Genomic DNA, 18,130 nt, shown 5'->3' with positions numbered 1-18,130 from the left:
CTGTTTTAGATTTTGGCCAAACCTAACGGTTTTGGAGATATATGTGAAAACTTCTGTCTGACCCCCATGTTCTATCTAAACGGAAACATCGAAATAACGCTACTACGTTTCAAACTCATTACAATCCCAAACAATTGGCGTCATCAAATCTTAACCAAAGTATGATTGTAATAACATTTCGTTAATCAGTCCAAAATATGTTTAGTAACGGCGGCCATGTTTTTCGACGTATCAAAAACCCCCACATCAGTTCTTTGCAGAACACCTATCTATCTTATCTATCTATCTATATAAGGGTGCACTTTACAGTTACATTAAGGCGCAATGTTTCGCACATCAAGTTACCCCCCGTCTAATTTTGTAAAACTTAAAAGTTGAAATTTGGTGGATATATTGTTTAAATATTGTTAAGCATTTATACATAGACAGATGTAATATATGTAATGGTAAACAGGTGTAATTTAAATTACGAATGGTATCCGGAACGTTTCAGTCCCCAGCTACCCTATTAGGTTCTCTCCTCAGCATCAGATGGCTGACTTTCAAAATACCTTATTTCGCACGAACTTTTGGAACTAAAATTGTGAGAGAATGAATCGAAAAGGGTCTTATTATTTTTACCCTTTTTCCACCTACTCCATGCATGCTTTCATCCTGTGGTAGTGTCTTAGTGCCTGATATTTTATAAAACATACTATTTGGTTGTTAGTTTTGGAAAGGCATCCCTGATTTGTACTAAAACTCAGTAATATTTTTTTTCAGTATGTTACCCTGGCTACTGGATTTTATAACAATAATCACTAAATTATTTATAAATGACTTGAACCTCCACACACCAAGGATTTCAAAATTAAGCACTTTTTTTATCACAAAACACTAGAAATTTCTGGGCGGACTGCCTGAAAACAGCTTTATTTCAACAAAATGAGACCAAATTTTCAGAAATGACCTAGCTGTATTGTACTACCTAAAGAACATTCATACCAAGTTTGGTTCTGATTGGTCAGAGGAGAAGAGTTTTGAAAAAATTGTTAACGACGATGACGGACGCCAAGTGATGGCAATAGCTTACATGACTTTTGTTCAGGTGAGCTAAAAAGCCGTTTTTGGGGGAGCATAGCCCCTTTGGCCCATTATAACTCGAAAACCGTATAGATTTTCATATATCTGAAACAAGTCGGACCAAAAATAAATTTAAAAAAAACTTCACAGAGCGCAGCTTGATACTCCCGTATCGAACCCTAAACAGATAGGGGCAAATGTAATTCAGTTCCATGAAAACTGTGAAGCGTTGTGAAGTAATTGTGCAATTATAGGAAATCCCCTTTTTATAAATTAAGTCCAAGAAATAAAAAAAAAAACCGGAAAATCGGAAATTCATAACAATTGAAAAAGGAGCTAACATCAATAGTAATAAACTATTTTCCAAAGTCTCAGAAAAACAGAGACACCCCCCCCCTTTTGGATGACTTTAGACACAAAAACGGATCATATACATTGCAATTTTGATATCCTGTACACGTGCTTTTTATCATAAAATCTGAAATTTACAAAAAATGGAGCGTATATCAATATAAGTAAACAATTCACTTCAGTTCGTACACATAAACCCACCATTTTTGCACGAATAAAGTCCCATAACTCAAAAAAGGGAAAGCAGAAATTCATTAAAGTTCAAAGGGAGCTCACATCAAAAGAGAGAAACAATTCACCACCAAAGTTTCACAAAAATACTAGCGACAATTTTCAAAGTAATGTGAGAACAATGGACGGACGGATACCGTTATACCTAGTTACGTTATCGTAACTACGTTGTACCTTAATGATACCAGTATCGTATTGCATATCCCTGAGCGGGTGTACGTCTAAACATGGATGTTATAAAAATATAGTGCATTTTCTTTTTGCCTCTCTACAAACTAATGTTTTATCAAAAGATATGAACAATGACTTATAAAATAGAGCAAACATCACACTGTAAGATGAAGAACTTTTTTAAAAGAAAATCTAACATAATAAGATAAAAATGTTCCACTGAAAAGGTTGGTTTGGTGAGTGCAAAACGAAAGTGAAAGTAGGGAAAATAGCTATTTATAGTTCAAGACTACTTTTCTGTCCGATCTTCGTGGACTCACTCTATTTTCTTTGCGGGAAATTATTTTTTCACATGTTCTTAGAAATGCTACATAAGTGAAAGTTTTATTGAATCAATTTACATATTTTTTTTTAAAAATCCTAAAAATATGCACTTCACTATAGAAGTCTATGGGAAAATTAATACGATACTGAGACCTAATACAAACGTACGTCCTGACTACACAGACCGCCATATAAAAGATTGTGAAATCCCCCTTATTTGTGAACAATGTCCTTCTAAATTGTAAAATTTGAAAAATACAAACATTGAAAGGGAACTTACATCAAAATAAATAAACAATTTTTCAAAGATGCATTGACATTGCTGCAAGGGTTTGCAGCAGTATTGAGTTAACTTTAATACCTCCCTTCTAGACAGACAAGTATATTAGAAGTTGATTTTTGGGGCATGGCCCCTTATAACTCGAAAACCGTATGAGATATTCGAACATAAGCAGGGATATTGATAAGGAACAAACTAGAAATACTGTGAGCAAGCTCACTAAGAACACCCCCCGGCTTCAAATGGACTTACATGTAAAATGCTTGTTGGATTTAACCCTTTGGAGTCATCCAACAATAGTTATATTCCTTCACGCACATCTACATATAATACCCAACATTCCTATAAAATTACTTCAAGTGCGCTTACAAGGTTGAACCATGTGAAACCCTTAATATGAATTTTCTCCCTTAGGAGTCCTCCAACAGTAATTATAATCCTCATGCTCATCTACATAAAATATCCAACCTTCCTATAAATTTTGTTCAAAATCCCTTGAGCGATATAGGAGGAATTGCGCTTATAAGGTTTTACCATGTAAAATCCTTAAATTGGATTATCTCCCTTAGCAATTATATTCCTTCATGATACCCAACCTTACTATAAGGAGGAGTTGCGCTAAAAATATGTTTCAGTACTTTTATCAATTCTTCATAATTTCTGGTGTAGAATTGTAATATATAAAAAACACATTTTTAAATTATGTAAAAATGTTGGCTCTTGAATTTTATTGCAATGGAAATATCTACATCTGTATTTAAACTTACGGCTTAATTCAGTGTTATCATGTAAAAAATGAAGACATACGAAAGCGCATTATACGATTCGGGTAATCACGAAAAAGCAATATACAAAATATCTAAGTATCCAATATCCAATAGAAGCTGAGAAATCTGTTACAAAATCTTCCATTTTATGCACCACCTATTGGTAAACAGGAAGTACATGTAGATGAGAGCAGAATCTGAAAGGGGGTGACACTCAGTCTGAACATATCATCATCCTCCAATAGAAGCTGAGAAATCTGTTACAAAAATTTCCATTATGCGCCACTTAAAAAAAATAGTTGGTCAAATGGTAAGCAGGTAGTAAATGACCGAGGAACCCGAAAACGGGAGACATTACTTTGCACTACGAATATTAAACATGTTATCTATATAAGGTTGTCTTATTACTATATGATTGACTAAATATTCTATGTATGAAGAAACATTTGAAGGAAACTATCTGCACATACAATGTATTCTACGTATATTTATAATAATGATATACGGTAGATATTTGAATAATTTATACTTGTAGACTAATTCATGGAATAGTTCAGACTAATCTTGATGTTCTACTAACGTAGCATCATAAGGAAAAGATTTGTTCTTAAGACGGTATAAAATATTTATCTACCCTTTTTAAATGGTTCATCTATGAAAATTTTTATTATTTTATTTGAGGCAAATTCTAGGAGTATTCTGTACCAAAACTAAAATGTGGTTCCATAAAAGAGAAATGTTCGCCAGGATTTGCACTAACAAGAAAGGGGAAACTACCAGAATGTATAAAATTTGGTGGTCCGTCGGTCTGTCTATTCCTCATACTTAGGGGATACCTAATTTGTGTAATCTATTTTGAAGATGTGCATCTACTAGTCTTTAAAATATTTAATCTGTTGAATTTGGTTTTTTCAGCAGCATTTGCTATCGTAAGTACAATGTACAAGATTTATTCACTTTCGCATATTATTCATTCATACGTATATCTTGAAAATGTGCACTGACAGACATTTGATGGTGACACAGATCCAGACAAATTATATGTGTTGATAATATTCTGAATTTGTTCTATTTTCTTGCAAGTTTACTAGTTTGTAAAATGTCAACCTGTCCAAACATTCATACATATTTTTTCAAGGCAAAAGCTTATGAGGATGTCTATGCAAAAACCAGGCAGTGGCTTGCACACGACAAATTTTGTTTTCAAAAATTTTTATCCATGAATTTATATCACAAATGCATCCTTTCTCAAAGTTGAAAGTTGTTTTTGATTAACTGCAACGGTTAAAGAGAAAAAAAATAATGAAAGCATTAAAATTCATTGAAAAAGGGAGATAACTCGTTAATTTTGTTAAAAAAAAAATGGTTGCTTTGTTAGTGAACTTAAAAATCGTTTTCCGAGCCATCCATTGTCGTTTTACAATTAGACAAACATAAGATATAAACATTAAGTTGGAACAAAAAAATCTGTGGGATAAAATTTACCCTGTGCCAACCATATCATAGGATCTTCCAGTTTTTTAACATGGACAGTCTCTTAAATACATGTACTTAACATATACTATGACTTATTCGGGATCTTCACAGGGGATATGGGCTCATAATTCCAATCAGCATACTGTATTCCCCGAGTCGTTGTCTAAGGGTTCATAGAATGATGACAGGTAATATTAGACCATAATCCTCTTGGAATATACCAAATAACAATTATATTCTACCAGTGTTTTCAAATAATGTTTCATGTGTTGAAGCATTTTTTGTTTTGTTTTTGTATTTTCTATACAAACTGGTTCATAACATGAACTCTTAATGAATAATGTTGTACATCATAATTAAACGATGATTATCTCCTCTGAAAGAAAGCTTGTCCCAGCCCACCATAGTTATTTGCAAGAGTAATCAAAAGAATGTAATCCAGGGTCTGTGGGTAGGCCAGGGCGTCAACAGAGCAGCCAAGCTGATAGTAGGACATACTTCCGTCAGGTATCCTGAAGGCTGGAATCCGCTATCTCCAACTACTAACATACATTTACTAAGAGAATTTCCGCCGGGACGGTCGTGCGAGATCCGTTAGGATAGTCAAGAGAGTACTTAAACCCTATCATCTAAAAAGAGCATTTTACTGCGATATAAGAAACATGCAATTATTATTATACACTAAGCTGCTAAATACATTATTACTGAAGCATTACATGTATATGCATTACAGTATATATCAGTACACATAACTCGTACATAAAACAAAACGACAAGATATAAAACATTTAAAGCCTAGGCATATCATTAAAAGCATTTAATCACAGGCGAACAGTAATCAAGGGAATCAAGGTTATAGCAGTAATCAAAAGAATGTAATCCAGGGACAAAGACCAGACATGGAAAACAGACATACACAACAAAGAACATAAAGCAACTAAAATGCATACAAAGTAACAAAAGCAAATGAGCAACTCGGACTCCACTAAAAATCTGGGAGCATGGACCAGGTACACCGGTAAGGTAAGCGTCCTCTGCTTTTCTAGAAACACCCGGCAAGTTGCTCATAAAAAGTCAAGTCCGTGGAAGTCGAAAGAGGAAAGGAAAAGTATGATACGTAGAACAAATCAGTTTTCATGGCGCAGATGGATACACCGTAACGATCCACGAGTTCATGATGACGACCATAAAACTTCTGTATTGATGACTTCAATCTTGTAGCAACATAACCCTGTTCCAGAAGCCTGCTTGTTAGAAGTCTAGCGCGATACAAAATGTCTGCGTAGTTTCGACAAGCTCTGGCATAACGTATAAATTAACGTTGTGATATGAACTCTCCATACGCAGGTACTGAAGGGATGTTGCTACAAATGGAAGGAAAGTTGACAAATCTGAATGAAGTCATCGCATTTGTCGTAAAGTTTGGTCAATAGTTTTTCCCTTACCATCGATTTCTAAGTGTAGGTGAAGATATGAGGCTGACTTCACAGTGTCTGTAGTATCTTTTTCTCGAGTTCTCTGGGGTAAATGCGATGTATGAAATGCCGACCGTTTGATACCAGGCAAAGTTAGTGATCCCTATAACATTCGTCATTTCTATAATACTCTAGAAGTGTGAAATCGTACATATTTTTACTCAGACTACTTCTTGCCTTACTCCATCAGATTATGGAACAGATTGCCATATGGCACCAAGAACTCCAGTTCCTTATGTGTTTTCAAAAACAACGTAAGACCCCAAAATAATAAATGTCCAGTGTCTCATTTACACAGGGTGCTGAATGGAACAAATTCTTCACTGAAGACTTTGGTTGAATTGTAGTTCTTTGAACGAACATCTACACTTACTTAAGCTGGTACGATCACCAAACTGTTATTGCGGTTCCATTGAATCCACAACACATTACTTACTTTTTTGAAACAAGTACTCTGAATTACGAAACGAGACGATCTTAGAAATTCCTCATAATTATTATTATTTGGTTCACCTTAATTAAATGATGAACAAAACTGAAACATGTTTTGATTGTCAAAAATTTTATTCTGGAAAGTAAACGCTTTTCAAATAAACTTGCATTCTCCATTTTATTTCTTGTTAATCTTTTTATTTTTTTTTCGCAGAGATTCTATCAAAATTCCCTATGCATATTCTTCACTTTTCCTAATTGAACTGCTATATGTAATGGTTAGTTTATACACATTTAGCTGCACTTGTATGCAATTTACATATGTATAGTGTTTTACTACTGTCGACCTCTTTGGAGACGGTTTTGAAAAAAAGCTCAACCGAGCTTGTTACCAAATCCTAGACATTAACAAACACGTAACTGCTATGTTGTACCTGTTTGAATTAATAAATGTTTAAAATAACATTCAAATGTACATGTCGTTAGTTATTTTACACATATAGAAAAAGAACTTATTTCTTCTTGAATTTCACAAATTCTTATTCAAAAAGATATTAACTCCCCATATTATTATGATTGGATACATAATTTTAACTGCAATGAATTTCCTGATTAGCTTCCACGATCTACCTATGATATGGTCTGGTATCCCCATCGAGCTGGCAGGATTACCTGGCATATTATATCCCAGTAAAGATAAATGGGCAATAGGCCCCAGTAAAGATAAATGGGCATTGGGCCATATTGATGGCCAAAAAATATCAACATGGTTGTACATAAAATTATTCAAAACAGAAAACATTTCAGGGTATATTTCTTTGCCGGAAATATTATAGGAAAAGGACCAAAAAGAACAAAATGACAAAATTTCTGAATTTTAGTAAACTTCAAGCAATTTTTTTGTTCTCTAAGGGCAAGGATTTTCAAAAGCCCTTATGTATTCTCAGTTGTTATTAATTTATGTTTCCCAATTCACAATTAACATTTAAAAACAATATACAGAATTTCTCTATCTTCCATACCAAATGCACATTTAATTAATAGAAACAATCTTAAAAAAAACGTAAATAAATTCACACACTTAGCCCATTAAGTTGAGTATATAAACTTCATGCAATCCTCTTAAAACATTTAGTATTTTTAAAGTTGCATACATTTATTTAAAAGTGTATTTTTTTTAAAAATTAAACTTAGATACTGTATTATCGCTATAAATGCTTTACCCTGTGTACATATTACACAAAAACAAAACGAAAAAAAAAAAAAAAAATTAAAAAGAGAAAAAGAAAAGGAAGAATTAAGGGTTGTTATTTGGCCTAACTGAAAATTAATTATCATCTTCAATTCAAATCAATTAAAGTATACCTTTTCAAGAAACATTAAGAATTATGGTGTTGCATCTTATTCATTTAGCAAAAATGTAAACTGAACAGGATACAACCCTCTGGTGCACTGTGAACAGTTGTAAGGTTTTAAATCCCTTTTATAGATGTAAACTTGGCCTACTGTAAATCAAACCTTCGTTTTTTTTGTATGGGGGTAAAATATATGCATTTCATATGTCATTTGATAAGATGCATTGTACATTGTAAACAATAACAGGTATTTTTTGTTAAAAAAGTCAACACAATTTAAGCAAAGGAGTAATCAAGGAGACCAAGATTCTAGCGGAAATCATAGAATATAATCCAGGGACAAAGACCTGACATGGAAAACCCACACACACAACAAAGAACATAAAAAAACAAAAATAATACATACCAATTAACATAAGTAAATGAGCAACATGGACTCCACTAAAAACTGAGAGCATGGACCAGCTGCAGTATCTGATTGCTGTGTTTCTGCATAGTAAAATTGAGACTCTGATGTATGTCAAGTATTGTGTCACAAAATGTCACTGAATACATAATACTTATCAAGTACGTGACATTAAATTTCATTAAAAGACCATGTAAAATATTCATATTACAAAATATAACTGCACCAAATACTGCTTCAAATATGTATGTTGACAACACGACCATAACAACAATTGGTAATGTCATAACTTAAGGGGGTTAATCTTGATGACATTACCTAAAGGAGTTTGTCAAGACTAAGGGGGTTTGTCACGACAGCACGAGTAAGGAGGCTTTAAACATTGCATACTTAAACAGCACAAGAATGAAATAAATGTAGACCAGATATGGTGTGCAGCTCTATCACTAAAGTAAAATACTATAAAGTGACAAAGTAAGGGTTTGTGAATGAGCAAATTAGTTCAAAATTGTAGTTGTCTAATAAGCTAACATATAGAGAATAATTATTCATGTTTAATAGGAATTCCAAAATTCATAATAATTCCGGATTGAATTAATACCTTGTTTATTACCTCATCTTTATAGTTCTATCATTTTTCCTTCAATATTCTTACAGTGTTAGATCTGAACCTTCAACAAAGAAACTAATGATTATCTAAGACAGTAGTCTAAAAATAATCAATTTTATATCAAAAACATTATAATATATAACATACAAGATTTTATTGAACACCCTTTTTCAATTTGACTTCATACAGTAGGCTTAAAACTTAAAATCACTATTTTTCTCTTCTTGAACAATAACTTGCAGTTCTTTAACTCCATAAATTTTTAACCATGTTTACACCTGAGACTTTTTACTGCTACTTTAAGAGGAATGCACAGCTAGCAACATGACAATAGAGGTCACTGCACCCAGTACTTGACTACCTGCGTTTTTAGGTATTTGGTCATCAAGAAGTGCTAATGAAAACCCACCATCTGTTAAAACTTCTCTGAAAGTAAAAGAAGAAAACCATTGTGTATATGTTGGATGTCAAGATTCACAGTTTTCATGGTTTGTTAGTATGGGTAAGAAAAGAAGAATTAAAACTTCAATTTTTTCCCCATAAGTCGAAAGCTGCACAAACCACCAGTTTCACTGAGCCAAGGAAAAATACTTTGACAACTATGAAACTTTCAAAAGGAGACATTCAAAATCAAATGCATGTTGGTTAATTGTCCTTTATTACAAAGTAAAATAGTTCACAAAATTTACAAATTGTTTCATTAAGTAGTCTTCAGGGTATTCATTTATTTTTATCCACATATACTCTTGCATTATTTTTAAATGCTCTCTAAAATTCAAAATTAGACATAAGTCCTTTCATCTGTTTGAAATTTTAAGAAAACATACAGAAGCAGGAAAATGTTCAGTTGGTGCAAAAAAAAGCGTGGCTAGTTCTAATTAATAAATTCAAAAACATTCCAAATAGATGAAGGGTAATAATAATTTACTGAACTGATAAAACCTAGGCAGTAGTCAAAAGGAACAGTCTAAAAGGAAAGTTTGTATAACAAATGGTAATATCAGGGTAAAACCGGAAAGTTGGAAACCACCACAATGTTCCTGACTTGGTACAGGCAGGTGGGTTATACCAGGTTTTGACAAACTTTGGTTTTACTGGAATCAACCATAGAGTTTGTAGCTATTATTTAAGTCCCAAACTGGAAAATTACATAAATCATGCACCAGTAGTGTATTTGCCTATAGCTTATCAGTGTGTTTGTATGCTTTAGAAATAAGTGATACATGTATGCACAACCTTGTCAAGCTATTCAGTAAGTTTCTTCATGAGTGCAATTAAAATACAAATATTAATCTTTTATCATAAAGAAATGAACCAATATATTGTCTTAATTTTACAACCAATAGTACACAACTATCCTTAAGTCTTTAACAAATGACATAAAGTATAAATTCTTGTTAAAGGAAACACAAGTATATACATATACTAACTAATGATACATCATATGTTTTCATTGTTCGATAACTTAAATACTGGGTCCAAGTATGAATGATATTTGCTGGCATTTACAGGATCTTAACTTAACACTGAAGATAGGAAACTCTTGGACTTTCTCAAATTTCAAACTAAAGGATCACCTGAGGAAAGTCAACAAAATCTGTCAATAAAATGCCAATGAAGAGGGTTGAGTGTCCATGAGAAAACGAAAGTTATAATGTCCTTGATCAGACATTGAGGGTCCCAGACCTTGGACCCATAGAAATTTGAACCATTTCATTCAACTATCATCTTTATTATCTTTGTAACGAGCATTTGCCAACATAGCTATCTTGATTTTTGATAAATCACCATAACACTTACGACTAACTGAATTCTTACTTATAGTCCAGAATCATAGACCTCAGACCAGTATACACATGTTTGTTTCCTTGGAAATAGTGTTTCTTTTCGGAGGTAATGGCATCTATCATTGTCTGGGACAATTTCTTACCAGCAGTATCTCCAGTGAATGTACAAACCTACAAACACATGAATAAAATATTTCAATCAGAATTAAGTTCTGAATAGACATAAAGCTACAATTCTTTTTCATGTGATTCATGCACCTGTTATTAAAATAAATAGCAAGTACTGCCTTTTTTAACATTTGAAAAAGTTGTCTAGATATGTAACTAAAGGCAAAACAAATGACACTACCAGTAGATATAATTGTTATGCACAGCATAACAGGATGTCCCCCTCCCCAGCTGCCCCATTGTCACTGGAGCACTTTAAATCAGTTTCTATGACTCCATGATGTTTTTGAGTTTTTTATTCTTTTTTTTTTATTATTATTTTTGAGTGATGGCCATCTTTGAATGGTGGCCACTTTAAAAATTTCAATATGTCTGATGGGAAGCCCTAGTGATGATTTTTTTGTGATTTTTTTGACAATTTTTTTTAAAAGTATGGAGACCGGCCATGTTTAAAATTTCAAAACATTTGCACACATCTAAATATAGCGGTCTATTTTTGTGCCAAGTGTGGTTTCAATCCATTTAGCCGTTTCAGAAGAGATGTGCAGGCAAGACTGAGGTTAGAAGAAAGAAGAATTTAAAAACAGAAGTAAAAAACAATACGTTCCCCAACTTTGTTGGATGAACATAAATTTTATTTTAACCTATGACCTTAAGTTTCCCTACATTTGATTTGAGCTTGATCATTCCCTTTAAAGGTATAATTGATTCAGCATCAGATTGTCTTCATACACCGTTAAAGTGAGACTAAAAATGCAATATTGAACCTAGCCAATCAAGGTCTAGAACTTACTTCAGTAAGTAACATTATCACAATAGATGTTTTCTTTCAAGGGAAACAAATTGTAAGCACAAAAAAAAACTTTCTATCTTGACTTCTTTACTTTACAAGTGTTACACACATAGATTTAGATTATGAGATATTACATTACTTACACTTTGGATATCTGCATCATAAGCAATGATAATATCCTCATTACAATCACCTAGTTTCCATTTTTGGTGCTCCAAATTAAATGTAAAGTTTCTCAAGGCAGCAAGTTTCTCATTATCATTAGCATTTCCTCTGAAAATAACAATGAACAATTAACACCACCTATATGTACATTGAACATGTAAGTATTTTAATACTAGGCAGCTGATTTTTTTATAATCTACCAAAGGATTGTACAGAGTATTCAGTCGTAGCTGCTAGTATTGACAGGCTTTTGGAACATCCTTTATCATCATGCAAGAAAGTCTTCTGTTTTACTTTTGTCTCAGCACAACTACTGTATTTTCTGGTGTAGAAGCTGTTTTTTTTTCTCATGAGTTTATTGGCATGCCCTATAAGACTGTGCACTGTATGTCATGTTTATTTTTTCTGGGCCTGGAGAATATTCATTTTGCTAATAGAGGTAAGTTGCAATAGAAAATAAAGAAAATTAAAGTTACAATGGTAATAAAAAAAAATGAGGTAATTTGATTGTCAAGTAATCAGTCGATCTATTTTTGAAGAAGTTTGTAGGAGTTATAAATGAACTTTACACAAATGACACTGCATAAGTCTTTTTGGTCTAATTCAAAGTCAGAATTACATGACAATATACGCCAAAAAATTCATCATGTCATGTGTCCTAAATGGGCACTAAATGCACTGGGGTTCAGGTTTATCACATTACACCAGAGATTGTCTCTGCATTCTTCTGTGTAGTCCCATGATAGCAAGACATTTTGGCAAGGATCATGGATAATTTTTCACATTTCTCGCATAAACTACTTCTTAAGGAGTGCAGACTTTCTTCACACACCAGACAGCAAGTAGATACTGTGAAATAAGCTTGACCATGCAACTGTGGATGTTCTAGAGCCAATTGCCATGCCACTTGGGTTCACATTTAGTATGAATGTCCTTGAAGATTGAAAAATCGTAATCATTCTCAATGCCTTTTAGCCATTCGCTGTGTTTACTGGGTACTTTGATCAATCGATGTTTTTACAATGACGGGAATAATCCTGTAGAAAAAAAATCAATGAAGTACATGTATAATGTTTATACAGGTACACTAGTAACTGAGTCATCCATCTTGACACTAATGCAAGCTATGGTACATGTATCTTGCCCATTTGTGAAAATCACTAGTCATTTCTAAATTCAAATGAAACAGCATCTTAAAAAATATATATCCAGGGTTAGAAATAGTAGTCTGTCCGCCAGCCCAAGACTAGCTTTTTTTTGGCAGGGCTGGCTAATTTTAGCAAAAATTTATATCGCCGTATAGTAAATAAATTGAAAAATTGTATTCAGGACTTGACAGAATTTGAGTGGGTTTTCTACCCTGATTTATTTGAAAATAGTTTTTCTACGTGCAGTAATGGCTTTCAAATTGAGATTTCCATCTCCTTAGATTTTGTTCAAGTTGGCCTAATTTGTTATTTTAGTACCACTATCTACTTTGAGTACAGTAAACATGCATTTTGTTAGTTAAAAAACTTAACCATGATTGAAACTGAAGTTTAGTGTTGTCTGTGGCTTTTTCACGAGATCATTGAGGAATCCATCTCTGCAGGCCCAACAGAGGCAAAAATCCTGTATATCAGCAATGCACATTCAATTTATCATGTGAAACTCATTACAGCCAAGACACAAAACAGTTTTGCAAAAATCATTAATTTCACCTTCACGTCAAAGTTCAAGGTCAAAGATCACCAACCATGGTATGGGACACATTGTCTTGAGCTGATCTACCCTCATGCCAAATATCAAAAGCCCACACCAAAAGACAAGCTAGAGGCTACAAAGAGCTTGAAGCACTCACCATGCTTAATTAGTCACATTTAATTTTTTTTTTGTAAATCTTGGATAAAAAAAAAAAAAAAAACAAAAAACAAGATTTTTGAAAGAATTTTATCAAAAATAGAAAAAAAAAAACAACAAAAGGCTTTTAATTCCAACATGGGTAAACAGATTTTCATAAAAATTTGATCACTAATAGATTTCATCATACTGAATATTTTTATCGAAGTCAAAATTTGAATTTGACTTAACCTAACACAGCCTTCAAAATTGGGACCAGTCCTCCAGCCAATGCTGGTAAAGTAGAGTCAGGCTTGCAGAAACTTTGCCTCCAAGCCAGTGTATCCTATATAAAATTCATTTCAGATTAAGGGTAGGGCTTCTCTGAAATTCAGATGGCAAAGACTGCTAACAGTTTTGGAACTATAAGCCAAAAAACTGCTCTCTGATTCCTGTTCTATTTTTAGTAATGGTAGCCATATTTTTTATGACACCAAAATGCAAAGGGTCATTTTGTGCAGAAAATACACCAAATTTTATTGAATTCTGTCTTTTAGTTTCTGAGGAGAGATTTTTGAAGGTAATATAATCAGATCTATAGATCTCATCATGCCAGACACTTTTAACCATGACAGAATTTTTGTAAACCTTACATTTTTTTTTTAGAATATGTGAAAACTGCTGTCTAACCCCTATGTGTTATTTTTTCCATATTATTTGAAGGAAAAAAAATTGAAGGCAAGCATAGACTTTGTGCAGGATACCCTTAGGATGAATCACACAAATTTTCAATGAATTCTGTTCAGTAGTTTCAGAGAAGATGTTTGAAAAATTGTGAACAATGATGACAGAACCCAAGTGATTACAATACATGTAGCTCACATGGGATATGGCCAATGAAATTAATCTGCAAAGTCATTAATTTGACCTTAAGGTCAAATTTCATCAACCATGGTATACAAAATATTGTCTTTGACTGATCTACTATCATGCAAAATACCAAATGCCCACACTAAAAGACACTAAAGATACACCCTGGACATAATTTTTTTTAAGGACTGATGCATATACTAATTTTTTGAAAATTCTAACTGATAATCATAATACTTACCCATTTGGAATCTCAAGCTTACTCATCAAAGCTATTCCAACGACATACCCAAAGCTCTTAGATTTACAGGTATGTGATGAACAAGGACACTTAGAAAATGTTGATATACTTTTCAATATCCATTCAAGTGTGTCAGCTAAAATAAAAACAAAATAAATATATTTTATAATATGAACTGTTGATATACCAACAAAAGGTTCTATTTCCATAGAAACTGATTATGGATAGTTTGAAATGTTTTAAAGTATATATGTATGATTGATGTAAACATGTATTAGTAATTTTACTTCAAAAAAGGTCAGTAAAATCAATAAGAAATAGTTACAATATATAAAATCACAGTCATGAAAGTAGTCAAATCCAATATAAATTTGATAATAGTCAAACACATTTACTGGTACTCAGACAATAAGATAAACACAGACTCCAGAGGCTTTCAATTTATACCTTATTACAGAGTAAAAAAAAGTTGAACAGTTGAACATTGTTTGTAATTGAATAAATTTAAACTTCCCTAAAACGAAAACCTGTATGGCAACATAAAACAGCATCTTCACAATTTGCAAACCTTATCTGTACATGTATGACATTACCTTATGTTTTCCAAATATACCTTCTTCAGCTTTCAGCAAGGAATTAGGATCACAAATGAAAGATGTATCATATCTGCCACATGAGACTGGATCGACTAGAGGATTAGGATAATTGTCAGCATTCCACTCTGACAAGGTAGCTTGCAGGGCCAAACAGTAACCCAGTGCTTGACAAAATAGGATCAGAAACCAGGACATTTTCATCTTATCAGGTCTACAGAAGAAAAAATAAAACCTCTGAGTATTTGTGTTAGATTTACATTGAATACTGCCTCACCAAAAATTATAAAGCTACAAAAATTGTCGATTGCAATGTGAAGACTTTAGAACCAAATTGGTCTGTTCCTTCTTCTATTACTCACACATACATTGTACTATACAGACCCTTTACAAAAGTGTCATGAGCTCTAATTGGAGAGAAATAAAAATGTAGGAAGAGGAGTAAATTCAAAATCCTATTGATTCTACATACAACTAAAAAATCAAGTGGCGGTGCCTGCAATAACATCCATTTTCATATCTTTACATAACTTTTATGGCATTTGTGTACTAGTACCTCCAATTCATTCTATCGGTACATGTACAAATATCACTGTTAAATATGCTCATTCTAAGAGCTGATGCACAACTTCCCATACGTATGTATAGACTATGCAAAGATTGAACCCTTATGGAAAAATAATGAAGCCTCCTTGCAAATATTTGCCACATTTTTGCGACAAATAGTGTTTGTCATTGCAAATTAGTTTTCTTGCAAACATTAGCTGCAACTTTGCAACAAAGTTTGCAGCTATTGTTTGCAAGAAAGTTGCAGAAAAATATAATTTTATACCTTAATTACTTTGTATACATGTACAAACACATCTACTATGTAATACATACCATGTAACTTACTCTTTAAAGTTAAGTAGAAATTGATTAAAGTACACAGATCTCGAGTTTATTATGATTTAAAACAGTCTTATGTGATATAATACATACATCTGATCAGATTATTTTTTCATGTATATGTACTGCATACAAAATGATTTTTCGAAGGTGAAGTGTTCAAGAAAACAGTTTTGAATTAAACATAATGTACAAAATTCTAAATGAGTTTACAATATTGATAGTTATTCTAACTAATGGTAGCTATGGTTGCTGTGCTGCTCATCCAATTACAACACACATGCTATACATGCATGTAAATGCATTTTCAATTGACCATTCAAACACATACAAAAATTTCAGTTTAAAATTATTTTGTAATAAGGTGGAAATTAAAATTGTGTGGGTTTGTAGTTCTAATAGTGGTGAAAGTGCTGCATGACCCTGTTGTAAATAATTTTTTGGAAGTACAGAAAGAACAAAATACCATCAACGGATTATTTTAAAATAGACAGTGGCTCCTCGTCCACACATTTGTGGTCGGTGAGCCTCTGCATGCTTATCGTCCACACATCCAGTTTGGGTAAAAAAACATACAGAATCGTGACAGAAATGCCTGATTTGTTATGAAAATGTTGTCAAAGTTATCTGCAAATGTACGACTATTAATGTCCTCGCAAACTGTGTTCACATTTAATAAACTGGGCAGTTTTCTGTTCCTGTTACATACTGGCTTGAATGCATATTTGATGGTGGGAGCAAACCCCTGTGCTTGAAAATGTACGGTTTTATTTATGTTGGTCAAATACAGAACAAGTCACAGAAGTTATGATGACTAGTGCTAAAGTTGATGCATCGTCTTTACCAGATGTTTAAAAATAAATAATTAAATCTTGGCTGATATCATAAATATCCCACGTGTTAAAAAACACATTGAATGTTCTTAATTTTTTAGTTTCTACAAAGAAGGGCCAGTGTGAATGGATATGTTTCACATCTGCCCTCTGGAATGGCAGCATTGTGATTTAAAATGTGCCAGACTGAATCGTGTGCCAAAACAATCTTTCTCGATGTGCAAAAATAGTCTTTCAAGTTTGTTAAATGTGTATTTTGTATTAATTCTAAAACCAGATGTGTGGACAATTAGCCTGTAGAGGCTCCCCGTCCACGAATGCGTGGACGAGCAGCCACTGCCTTTAAAATACCTATACATATTATCTGATGACTTCCGAGGTTCAACGCCATCGGCGCTTTGATTCTTATTGAACTTCAATTGGAACAAAAAAAAATAAAATCCACTAACATATATAAAGACAATTATGCTTTTATATAGGAACAATACAATACAACGTATTTATTATCGAACACTACTGGACAGGCATGACAGGGAAGTTGATCATCTACTTAATGGAAAACCGCACACGTATCTACTAGGACCTAGGTTTAGGACGTCATCAAGCTTATGAAAAGTAACATATCTATTGATAATGCCTTATTAGCTTATAACTTAGTCTTTTTACATGTTAAACCGGGCTGATATTGTTTATTAACTGCAAATTCCAAAGAAAGAGGCAAAAGCTGTCTGCTCAGAAACTGCAGCTTTCATTTCCGGTCTAAACGGCTACCGGAGTATTCATTGCAACAAATACAAACAACAACGTCCGTTATTATTTCAGATAGCCTGGCCTCCATGTTAACTCTTGCTAATATAATGGCTAGTTCTTAAAACCATTCTCTGTAAGAATTAAAATCATGTGGAAACCTCAACCTTTCAAATATCTTTAAAATTACTAAAAAGGTCAATATACTCCGCGGAGGGAACGGCCAAAAATTTGCGATAGTTCTAACATCGTTGGGAATTTTTCAGACCCTTCTATAAGTTATTTTA

At 33.1% G+C, this 18,130-nt stretch overlaps 1 protein-coding gene across 2 annotated transcripts; it reads right to left on the bottom strand.

Annotated features, from left to right (window-relative positions):
• Window positions 1-9,038: 9,038 nt before the first annotated feature.
• Window positions 9,039-17,865, bottom strand: LOC148614639 (uncharacterized). Of its 2 annotated transcripts, none has more exons than XM_088588876.1 (6): window positions 17,763-17,865; window positions 15,396-15,589; window positions 14,783-14,918; window positions 11,832-11,961; window positions 10,759-10,898; window positions 9,039-9,366 (listed from the first exon to the last, which is right to left on the bottom strand). In XM_088588876.1, the coding sequence occupies exons 2-6, from the start codon at window positions 15,577-15,579 to the stop codon at window positions 9,240-9,242; spliced, it is 717 nt and encodes a 238-aa protein (XP_088445002.1). In that variant the 5' UTR covers window positions 15,580-15,589; window positions 17,763-17,865; the 3' UTR covers window positions 9,039-9,239. The 2 variants fall into 2 exon arrangements, with proteins under 2 accessions (XP_088445002.1, XP_088445001.1); XM_088588875.1 differs by lacking the exon at window positions 17,763-17,865 and adding an exon at window positions 17,448-17,605.
• Between the last annotated feature and the right edge of the window lie 265 nt (window positions 17,866-18,130).

This window comes from Perna viridis, chromosome 6, assembly GCF_037379345.1.
Source record: "Perna viridis isolate PV_CMFRI_1.1 ecotype Kerala chromosome 6, ASM3737934v1, whole genome shotgun sequence".
Classification (NCBI taxonomy): Eukaryota; Metazoa; Mollusca; class Bivalvia; order Mytilida; family Mytilidae; genus Perna; species Perna viridis.
The sequence above is the reverse complement of the archived record's forward strand: the minus strand, read 5'-3'. Positions and strand labels throughout refer to the sequence as shown.